Source organism: Temnothorax longispinosus, chromosome 6 (assembly GCF_030848805.1).
Source record: "Temnothorax longispinosus isolate EJ_2023e chromosome 6, Tlon_JGU_v1, whole genome shotgun sequence".
In the NCBI taxonomy this organism is placed as follows: Eukaryota; Metazoa; Arthropoda; class Insecta; order Hymenoptera; family Formicidae; genus Temnothorax; species Temnothorax longispinosus.
Genome location: NC_092363.1, coordinates 9,329,880 through 9,342,075, shown reverse-complemented (window position 1 = coordinate 9,342,075; position 12,196 = coordinate 9,329,880). Strand labels below are relative to the sequence as shown.

Here is a 12,196-nt window from a genome sequence, read left to right as displayed (position 1 = left end):
GCTACATACACATACACACGTTTTATACGACAAATGTATTTTAAATAATATAAATGTCAAAGATATAAACTTATTCTAGATAATAAAAAATAAAATATATACATATGTTTATGAACAAAAACGTGTACTTTTTATATAAAATATATAAACTTTGCTGTTATACCTGAACTTACCATAAATTAATATTATTACATATCTTTCACATCTACATAATCAATTCTAAAGCGCAAACATATAATACTTCTTTATGAGTTTGCTTTTATAGATACAACAAATATAATATAATGTATACACAATTAATATTTATACAATTAGGTAAGTTAATATTTTTTAACACTATAAATTATAAGTTAAACTTAAATAATTTATAAAAATAATTTAATTACGTTAAAAGTCACATAAACAAAAAAATAGTAAATATTGCATTTAGAGATTACATTAACTTATCTTACTTCAGCTAAATAAAAAGTTAATTTTAAAAATTTATATTAAATTAGAATGTCGTAACATGTTTTAAAATTAGATTACTTTAAATAAAATAGTTATAATATAAATCATACACATCAAATAAATTAAATATTTTAATTGTTTAAATATTTTAGTGTTTATAAAAAAGAAATATTATTTTTTATATGAGAATATATATGTATCTTATTAATAATTTTTTCTTTTACATAATTACATTTTTAACTAAAACAAAAAGTTAATAAGTTAGGTTTTATATGCTTTAAAAATAATTAGAAAATAACGAAGTTAAAAATAAATTTATTTGAAATTAATTAAGTTGAGTTAAAAAAGTTATTAACTTTTAACTTCATTATTTAACTTTTAACTTTTTAACTGTTACTACCAACCATGATGCTTATTTATAATCCGAAAATCCGATTTCTCTGATGTAACAATGAATTAGAAAGACAACATAGACAGAAGGAAAGAGTAAGTGAGAGAGAGATTCAGATGGCGTTACCGTATAAACTGGCTCAACTTGCGCATGCGTACTGTGAATCTGGCTTCACCGACATCAAAAGTGCCGACAGAGAGTTGCGCTACTGTATACTGTGCCGAAACTCCCTCTTTTACCTACTTGCACATACCAAGCGTGCTCACACATACTCGCTCGCCACTATAGCCAACACAAATGTACATATTCTCAACACAAATATATATATATATATATATATATATATATATTTATTTATAAATATAAAAATTAAAATTTGTAAATATAAACGTAAATGTAACGTATAGCGCATCGTCGATTTGCCAACGCGAGACTCGGCATTCGGCGAGACGCGAGGAGCGATACCCGAAATGCATGGCATCGTGGCATAGCCGGCGCGTGCTAAGCAGCTACGTCACAGCTCAAGCGAGAAGGAGACAGCAGATCGTATGTCTGCCCTTCTCTCCCCGCTCGAAGCTTGCCGAGTGCCGAGTCAGCCGACTGGCATATCCCCTCCATCTGAGTAGTTCGGACACGAACCATAGCACGGACACGAACCATGTGTGTACTGTTACCGAGCGTAACGACGTAGTTGACGTCCACTTTCTCAGGCGGCGCGTCAGTATACGTCCGCTGGAACGGAATGATCCCGGTGGACGCTCTCAGGTTTCTCTCTGATATATGCATCAATGAAGATACACTATCCAGAATGGGAGTAATAGGCCAAAATTCATCTAATTTGGACCTGATCTTTACCACGGTGAACCTATGTGATAGTATCGAATACGAGCAACTGAATGATACATGGGACTCAGACCACTTCCCCATTGAAGTGAGAATAGCGACGGAGATCGGATACTATATCAAGAAATCAAATAGAATTTCTACTAAGAAAACAAGATGGAAGGAATTTAAAGATATCATGGGTAAGTTACTAGAAGAAAACAAAGAAAAAGTGAATGAAATATTATTAGGAGACAATGTCAACCGCGAAGAAAGATACACTGCCTTTATAGAAATATTTAGATCAACAATAAAGATCATCATGGGTAATGAGAAGAATCCGGGTAAATCAACCAATGAAGATTATTGGAAATATAATCAGGGACGACTTGAAATGTGGTGAGATGGGCAGGGAACTCAACAATCTTGATCTTTATACACTCTGAATACTGTCTTTATTATATATAAGTATATCACACTCTGTAACTTATGCCCGCACGCACGCGTGGCGCGCCAAGTCGCGCCGCCAACCGGGAGCTGCCCTCTAGAAGGGCGGGAACTTATTGCTCGTTCAAAGTCTTCTCCCAACACTCCCTCCCTTTGTGCGAGCGATCCACGGGTCCTCTCTAAGTTTCCTCTTTATCTGAAACATAACAAGAATTAGTTATCGAATAAAATTAATCTCTAACTTTGTTTAAACTCTATATTCATTATTTTATCTCTCAGATACGCAAATGCTTCTAGAGGTAAAGGTTTTGTCATAATGTCTGCCAAATTCTCTTTGGTCTTAATCCATTCGACTTTTACCTTCCCTTAATCAACACACTGCTTGATAAAATCTCCATGAGTGTCATCCATATGTTTTCTGTTTCCAGTTTCTTCTCTTTCTTCTAAGTTTTTCTTTATTTCCTCTAAGTCGTCATCAAACATTTTAAGTTTGTGACTTCTATCCTTCTTAGTGCAGTTTCTTGCTGCTCTGTTGTCATGACTCTATAAATTTTCTCGTGCTTGTATACCAGAGTATATAGTATATATCCAGTGTCAGTATATCCCACCAACACACCAATAGCTGTCTTGTCGAATTTCGACGTAGGCTTTGGTACTCTTGCATATCCAATGCATCCGAATTTCTTTATTTGTTCAAAATGACAACTTGTTTTTGATGAAAACTTCTTCAACGGGATCTCGTACTCTAAAGTCTTATGTGGAGATCTGTTTTACGCATGCACAGCAGCGTCAACTGCCAACTCCCACATACTCTTTGGTAATCCCGAGTCGAACATATATGTTCTTACTTTCTCTTGCAACGTTCTGTTGAACCTTTCTGCAACTTCATGGTGTTCTGGAGTGTACGGTGGTGCAAATATGGCTTCTATCTTTTCTCTTTTTAATACCTCTTTGAAAGCACCTCCCATAAATTCCTTGTCTTGATCTGACTTTACATAGCATAGCTTTTCTTCTTTTCCTAGTAGATTTCTGACGGATATAAGATATTTCTCTAGAGCCTCTCCCGATTCATCTTTCGTCTTCAAAGAGTAGGCTTTCGCTAATCTAGAATAGCCGTCTATTAAGGTGATTATTAACTTCTTTTGTCCTGGATAGTATTTAGGTTTTATTTGACCATGATGTCCGTATGTTTCACCTGTAGTGGTCTCTGTGCTCTATTTCTGTTTTCTTTAAACGGCAGTTTTGCCATCTTTGCCATTATACAGACTTCACACTCTAATATGGAGTTATCAAACTTAACTATCTCTAATCTCTTTTCTACTTTTTGTAGCTGTCTTAGATAGTTTAACAACTCATGATCTAACCTAACATGCCATAGCATCTCCTCATTTATTTTCTCTAATTTCTTTACTTCTTCAATTACTGAGCTTTCACACATTTCTTCTATATTCTCTATTGTCTGTATATCCTCCAACTTAATGACTTGCTCGAGTTCAGCATTGTTGTGTTCTATATTTTCGTTCACATTTGTGAGCTCTCCTTCATTCTCCCTCCCAATCGCAGAACCAACATTATCCTTCTCATCTAATTCTCCCTCCGAAATGGATAATTTATTGCTCTGAATGTTTGTTTGCGATTGTTCAGGAAGCTCACTATGTGGAACAATTTCTGCTCTACATCTGTAAATTTCTTTAAAAACTATTTTATTTGTCAGTTTATTGTAAACTTTAAACACTTTATCATCTAAATAAATATTGAACCCTGCATCAGCCAACTTTCTTAGATATAGTAAATTTTTGGATACTTTCTTTGCTGCAATTACATTTGTTAATTTAATGACTCTCTTTTCTTTTTCATTCGTTATTAGCGAAAGATCTCCTTTACCATCTATTGAAATGTTTGCAAGCTCATTTTTATTCGCGCATTTAATAACTCTATCTTTACATTTTTCAAAATTTGACAGAATAAAATTTTTTTTCACAATATGATCCGTAGCACCCGAATCTGCAGTAAAATTGACTACCTCTTTTGAACTATCTCTATCTTCTATTAATTTAACCATGTATAATTTACCTTCTTCTGATTCTCCTTCATTTGCTGTTTTCGTTGATATAGGTTTTTCAGCTGGTTGTATCTTGGTTATTTCCCTTTGTTATCTACTCTTTTTGTGCCTTTTTGCACAAATCTACCCTTTTTCTTTATGTTTTTATTAACGGTTTTATTTAAATACCTTTTTCCTCTAGCTCTGTTCGCCTGGGCTTCGGCACTCGGACAATTATCACCCTTGTGACCTCGTACCTCCTGGCAGTAGTAACATCTGTAGCACTTCACTTGTTTCCTGTTCTCTTCTGCAGCAGCCCTCTGTACCCTGACTTCGGGTTTCTCTAATTTTTCTCTATTGTCGTTTTTAGTCTCTGCTTCTAACTGCATCATAAAGACTTTATTTCATCTATGTTCATTTCTTTAAGATTAGTTTGTCTTCTAATTAAATCTACATTCCTCAGCTCTGGTACATTAATTGACACAGCCTGATAAAATGCAGATCTAATCTCTTGTTCTGCGAGGGGTACCGCATCTTCACATGATTCATATTCTCTAATTATTGAATCGAAGCGTTCACAAAAATCATTTACTTTTTCGTCTTTTCTCATTTTAATTTGATAGAGTCTAGCTCATACCGATACATGAGTAACGTTTACTTCACTCTTTTTATATCCTCTTAATTTCTTCAAAATTTCTTTCGGATCTTTTTCATGTAGAATCCTTTTATGATAGTTCTCATCTAAATGATTGATTATTATATCTCTAACTAGACTTTTTCTCTTAGCAACTTTTAATTCGGAGAGATTTTCTGGACTTTCTATGTTTGAATCTATTATATCTAACAACTCGTTATTCATTAACTCAGATTTTAAATAATCCATCCAAAGATCAAAGTTGGATTTTTGCATCAGCTTATATTCTCTTCTAATATGCAACCTTTGACTGTTCAATTCCAATTCTATAGCTCTTTTCATTGTCTCTAAACTCCTATCTTTTCCGGCTGAACAGACTGTTATTTCATTTAATTTTCTCTTTTTAGACTCTACCTCTAGTTCTTTAACCGTTTGTTTACTGTTTTCTACTGAACTTTGGGTATCTTTATTGCTTACCTCTAAACGTCTAAGTTTAACTTTTTCTTTCTCTAAGTTTAAACGGGAGACTTCCACCATATTCTCCATCATCTCGGTGGTCTTCGTCATTACTTTGTCCAGCATCTGCATCGAATTATCCATTTTTGCGACCAATTTTTCTTGCTTTTCATATAATATTTTAGTTCCAATTGGCAGTACTGGACGGTTCTCTTCCCATGCTTTGGTCACATCTATATTCTCTCTGACTTTAGGCAAGTTCTTTTTCGGGATTGCACCTCTTCTTTCCGTCTCCTCCTTTTTATCTTTTGCTTCTATACGGAATTTTGAAATTACTATATTTTTTTTATTTTCTCTGAATGCATGTATATATTATTCTTCTGGACTACTTTATTTTCAAAAAAAATACTCTCTTACCTCTATCTTTTCTTACTGTCTCCTCGTTTTTATCTTTTGCTTCTCTATCTTTTCTTACTGTCTCCTCGCTATTTCTTTCTATTACCGTGATAATGCTGCTATCGCTGTCGTAGTCGACCAGCGCATCTTGGTCTTCTTCCTCCACCGAAAGATTCTCTGTCTCTTTTTCCATCTAGATCGGGATTTAAATTTCAATTGAACATTAGCATTCCTCTTTTGACAAGATAAACCAACATTCGTATTGACAGATAATAATTTACAATTTCTATCACTAGATCTCTTTCAGCGATAAAAATTTAATACTTATGAGGCTATATAGAACGCACTGCAATTTACAATAACCCCAAAGCGAGAAAACCACGCGCCTCTGCAGGGCTATCCGCACGCGCACACCACTGTCCGTTGCGATCCCCAGCACTGCTGAAAAGATCTATGGGAGCTCGGGTTGATCACGCACACGCACGGGGCCCATACAAATTTACGCGGCTTCCCTAAACAGTAATCAAGCTACACCGCACAGCAAGTCATGCTCAATTACCGACCCGATACATAACGATTTCAAATAAATATAAACTCATATAGAGTTTTATATATACGCATGTACATACATCTATGCGTGTATCATAATGTTGCATCGATGCCATTTTGTTAGTTGAAATCGATTATGTGTTCGTGCGCGCCCGGCAACAAGTTCCGCGCGCCAAAAAATGACTCTCGTCTCTCACGATCGGACTTCCGCGCGCCAAAAGAAATGACTCTCGCCGTTCACGATCGGACTTGCACGCGCACGTCGCCGGCCTGTTACCAAACGGCATTTTTCTATCTCTTTTTCTTTCATCATTCTCTACTTCTTTATTTCACTTTACACATCTATTCTCTAATTCTCTTATTACCATTATTACCTCTATTTTTATTTCTCGAGAAAAATGGAAAAAACATCTATCTCCTTGTAACAGTATTTATCGAACGAACATTCTTATTAACTGAGAATTCTCTCGTTTTGCTCGTCAGCAACGAGGAATATTATTTACTTACCCTCTAATCTTCTAGATGCTTTTATCTCTTTCTATGCCCTTCGCCGGCGTCTCACACACTTCGTATATATGTTATAGTCAAAGCCCGAAACGCAGGCATTCCTAGGATTGACTAGTCAATCCTGGGGAACGACCAAGCGTCTTGGTCAAAGCCCGAAATAAGTTTTGCGTTTCGGCTTTTGACTAGTCAATCCTAGGAATAACTAATACGGCTAGTCAAAGTTAGAAACTAAAGAAAAATTATTTCGGACTTTGACTAGTCAATCCTAGGTGTGGCTTAATTCGGACTGTGTGACTTTTAACAAATAAAATCAAGATTTTTTTTACTAAATTAAGTTCTTATTGTTATTAATGCCCCGCGACGCGAGATATTAAACGTTAAAGTTGACAGGAATCATAACCTGATTCCTGTCATACCGACGAGATGCAGCGACCATGAGCGACTACGACCATGCCCTGTGGCCACACGCGCATGCTCAGTAGCCGCACGCGTATGTAAAATTGCGCCAATTTTAAACTTAAACGAGGTGCCACAGGGGTTCATGACGCGCTTTACAACTTAGCATGTACTTTAAGTTGTAAAGCGAGTTCCACGCTTTCAACCGCGGGGGGGTGCGAGGGGGGGGGCCGAAGGCCCCCCCCTTGCACCGCCTCGTCTGTGTGTGTGTGTGTGTGTGTGTGTGTGTGTGTGTCTACGCAAAACGAGGTGCCACATGGGTTCATGACGCGCTTTACAACTTAGCCTAAGTGGTTGAAAGCGTGGAACTTGCTTTACAACTTAAAGTACATGCTAAGTTGTAAAGCGCGTCATGAACCCATGTGGCACCTCGTTTAAGTTTAAAATTGGCGCAGTTTTACATACGCGTGCGGCTACTGAGCATGCGCGTGTGGCCACAGGGCATGGTCGTAGTCGCTGCATCTCATCGGTATGACAGGAATCATAACTTGATTCCTGTCAACTTTAACCGTTAATATCTCGCTTCGCGGAGCAGAGCGACACTTTTTTCTGCCAGATTCGGTCGTTTCGTGCAAAAACGCGTCGATTAAGCCCAAGTTGAACGAAATCGGTGAGGAGGCCACTATTCTTCAGATTTACCAGTACACCTAGGATTGACTGGTCAAAGTCCGAAGTGATTTTTCTTTAGTTTCTAACTTTGACCAGCCGTATTAGTTATTCCTAGGATTGACTAGTCAAATGCCGAAGTGATTTTTCTTTAGTTTCTAACTTTAACCAGCCGTATTAGTTATTCCTAGGATTGACTAGTTAAAAGCCGAAACGCAAAACTTATTTCGGGCTTTGACCAAGACGCTTGGTCGTTCCCCAGGATTGACTAGTCAATCCTAGGAATGCCTGCGTTTCGGGCTTTGACTATAACATATACACTTTCGTGCTATGTTCCTCACGCAGGGGAATCATGCCCTGGGCCCATAACCTATTGGAAATATAATCAGGGACGACTTGAAATGTGGTGAGATGGGCAGGGAACTCAACAATCTTGATCTTTATACACTCTGAATACTGTCTTTATTATATATAAGTATATCACACTCTGTAACCCAGCAAACGCAAAAGGATTAAAAAATATTAAAATTTTTTAATACCTTTGAATCCCTTTTTTGGCGGAATTAGATGAAATTATATGGGATTCAAAATGAGATGGTCCAATCCCATAGAATCCAAAAAAGAAATTTTAAATTCCATCCAATCCTATGGAATCCGTAAAGGTTATGGAATTGCATGGCATTAGATGGTTTAGGAAACGTCTCGCGCCTCCGTTGGGCGACCAAGCGCCGTTGTTCGTCGGTGAGCTTTTGTGTATGCCTAAGGGCATTACACGCACTACTGCCGACGGGCAATTAGCCTGAAAATGAGATTTGTAAGATCTGTCAAGCACCGTAGGGGGTCCCTTTACATAGCGGTCGAGACGAAACTTTGAACTCGAGAAGATGCCCCGGCGATGCGACGCCTAGCGGCGTCGACGCGAACTGCCGGTAATGCAGATACCGCGCGGGCGTGTACTATTGTTGGCGCGTACCGCCACAGAGTTCAACACGGACACTTTTCAATCCCTATCCTGGCATTCAATGGTATTCATTTTATTGTCAGAATAGACGGAATTCAATGGAATTCAATACGGAAATTTTTAATTCCTAGTTTGGCATTCAATGGTATTCATTTCGTTAACGGAATCAATGGTATTCAATGGAATTCATCACGAAACATCACCAATCCCTAACCTGACATTCAGTGGTATTCATTTCGTTAACGGAATCAATGGAATTCATCACGAAACTTTCCAATCCCTAACCTGGCATTCAGTGGTATAATATTTTTGTGTCGGAATTGGATGGGATTCAAAAAAGACAAATTCTCTCCAAAATAAGGAATTCGATTATATTGAAACTATTTCAATCCCTTTTTTGGACAGAATGGTATTCGGAAAGTCCTTAATTGAATTCCTGGCAATCCCGTTTTAATTCTTTTCAATCTTTTTTCGTTTGCTGGGAACTTAAACCGTAACTAACACGTCTGAACACGACGGTGATCGAGGCTCTTCTGAGCACCACTGATGCCCGCACGCACGCGTGGCGCGCCAAGTCGCGCCGCCAACCGGGAGCTGCCCTCTAGAAGGGCGGGAACTTATTGCTCGTTCAAAGTCTTCTCCCAACAAAGATAAAATAAAAAAAAATAAAAAAAAACAAAGGGAAGCCGAAAGGAAGAAAAGTTTCGTGGTGGGATGCAGACTGCGAAAAAATCTTGGATAGAAGAAAGAGAGCACTAAGAGATTTAAAAAAAAGGACTTTCACTCATTCCGTGGAGCTTAAAAAAAAAGAGAGCAGAAGCGAGGAAAGTTATCAACATCAAGAAAAGGGAAAGTTTTGATAAATTTTGTGCATCGATTAACAGATTTATCAGCCCTACGTACGTCTGGAACACTATGAGAATATTCAAAAAATCTAAGGAAGAAGATATATAAATTGGAACAGTTGGATACACAAGAACAGAAAAGAAGAAATCAGAAAAGAAATTGAGAAGCTAGCTCCCCCAAGTGTACAAACAAAAATGAAAGGAAATAACGGTGACACGTACAAGGAAGAAGGCCTGGAAGAAAAGTTTACTATGGAAGAAATGACAAGAGTTCTAGAAATGATTCGAAAGAACACAGCACCAGGAAGAGACGGAATAGAATACAGGATGTTTAAAGATATGACAGAGAAAATGAAAGCAGCACTGTTGAACATCTGTAACGAGGTCTGGACAACGGAATGGTGCCCGGATGATTGGAGAAAGTATCAGACTATGTTTATCGACAAGATAGGCAAAGAAAAAGTGAGACTGATAGCGTTATTTTCATGTGTTGGTAAGGTAATGGAGAGGAGGAGATGCCAGTTGCGCACAGAATAAATCGGACACAGTAGAAAATGGATACACGATGGTTGCAATCGGACACAGCAAGAAACGGACACATAGCCCAGTATTCATATAGTTTGACCTTATATTTAAGACTGTTATAAGTACAATCTTAAGATGTTGTAAACCAATCACAGAGCCATATTCTACACATCATTATATTCGTGATATCATGCTCCGTGACAGTTTTTCTAACCTTAAAATAATTTCTAATGACATACTGCTCTTTTGCTGCACCCCCCCCCCCTCTCGTGCATGTGCTTTATAAGTTATAAAGCGAGGTCCACGCGCATGGGGAGTGCAGGGGGACGAAGCCCCCCCCTTCCACGCCTCAACATTAACCCACACCGACTTGTGCATGGGGGGTGCGGGAGGGCAAAGCCCCCCCCGCCCACGCTTCGAGATTCACCCACATGGAGGAGTGCAGGGGGGCGAGGCCCCCCGCCCACGCATGTATTTTGATATATTATATAGGATATATTTATTATTGAAAGCTAATTGTAAGTGATATGCATTATAAGTATACATACGTTTCAAATTCGCGCACTTTTGCATGCGCATGTGGTCGCGAGGCATGTTCGTAGTCGCTACATCTCGTCGGTATGACAGGAATCATAACCTACTGATTTCTGTCAACTTTAACGTTTAATATCTCGTTTCGCGAGGCAGAGCGACACTTTTTTCTGCCAAATTCTTTCGCTTCACGCAAAAACGCGTCGATTAAGCCTAAGTTCAACGAAATCGATGAGAAAGCCACTATTCTTCATATTTACCAAAGAGAGAGTACTTTGTACAGAATTATTATAGAAAATAGCAAAAGAGCATGCAGTATGTCATTAGAAATTATTTTAAGGTTAAAAAAACTCACGGAGCATGATTTCACGAATACAATGATGTGTAGAATATATGGCTCTGTGATTGGGGTTTACGGAGAATATAATATACTAACCTCAAAGTGTCAGCTAGGCGAAGTCTTGAAGGCAAGAACTCTCTTAAGTTTTTCTTTTGCAGCATAGGGCCAACCAAAGAAAGCAAATAATCAAACTGCATTTTATTCATTCTAGTATATTCAAAAAATTGTTCTTCGTCCGCGCGTTAAATACAATTTCCGGAATAAATTATTATATATTCCTTGCTGCGTTCTCTGCCGAGTAAGATTTCTTACCTACCACCTTCTTCGATTTTTTCTCTTTAAATATATATACAAAAGCGCATTGCGTAAGTCAGTTAAAGCAATGACTAGAGTTAATATATTATTTATTTCACTATTAATGTTTAAAGGTTATATGTTAAACATATAACCCACAACGTTTTGTCGCTTTCACTCGATTCTGTATGCTTTATACATACAGAGAGAAGCCTGAGAGAGGCCACGGGCGCGATTTCGCTGTAACTTTATTTTGAAGCGCCTCTATGTCCACAAAATGTGGACATTGAACTACGTGGCCAATGTCTATAAATATGTAGGTAATGTCCACGATTTTGTGGTGCTCTTCCGTGCTATGTTTACGACCTCGTGGTAACATATCCTCGAGGATCCTCGAGGATCAACGATTAAATAGAATAGATACGGCCAGTTTCACCGTCTTTCGATTCACGAGGCGAATAGACACGATTAGGAATAAGAATAGAAATAGGAATAGGAATAAGAATAGGAATTGTAAAAAATATTTTACATATATATTACATCTATATTACTTTTTATTTTTTAATTATAAAAAATGACATTAATGCCCCTACCCCTACCTCTACCTCTGCCTCTACCTCTGACCCCACCCCTACCTCTTCCCCTGGCTGTTCCTCTTCCTCTTGCTCTTCCTCTTCCAAGTGTAGCCGCAAGGGCCGCATGTATAATGTTTTGTAAATCTCGTGTCTGAAACAGAAAATTTAAAAAACATGTTAATACATGCAAAATAAAGAAGTAATAATAACTAATTAATTATAAAAATAATTATAACAATAATCTATATATCTATGCTGTTAAATCGGGTTATTTCTATTTCCGGATAACCGATTTTTTTATAATATCCATGAAGTTAGATATTCGAATATCCGGAAATAGAAATAACCCGATTTAACAGTATAGATATAT

General features: G+C 37.6%; 1 protein-coding gene across 2 annotated transcripts; it reads right to left on the bottom strand.

Annotated features, from left to right (window-relative positions):
- Positions 1-728: 728 nt before the first annotated feature.
- LOC139814913 (uncharacterized) lies at positions 729-7,516 on the bottom strand. 2 transcript variants are annotated; one of them, XM_071781435.1, is made up of 4 exons: positions 5,659-7,516; positions 5,263-5,555; positions 4,341-4,534; positions 729-2,306 (listed from the first exon to the last, which is right to left on the bottom strand). In XM_071781435.1, exons 1-4 carry the CDS (start codon positions 5,828-5,830, stop codon positions 2,303-2,305), a joined length of 663 nt encoding a protein of 220 aa, XP_071637536.1. In that variant the 5' UTR covers positions 5,831-7,516; the 3' UTR covers positions 729-2,302. The 2 variants fall into 2 exon arrangements, with proteins under 2 accessions (XP_071637536.1, XP_071637537.1); XM_071781436.1 differs by lacking the exon at positions 4,341-4,534 and having other exon boundaries at positions 5,659-7,515.
- Positions 7,517-12,196: the final 4,680 nt, after the last annotated feature.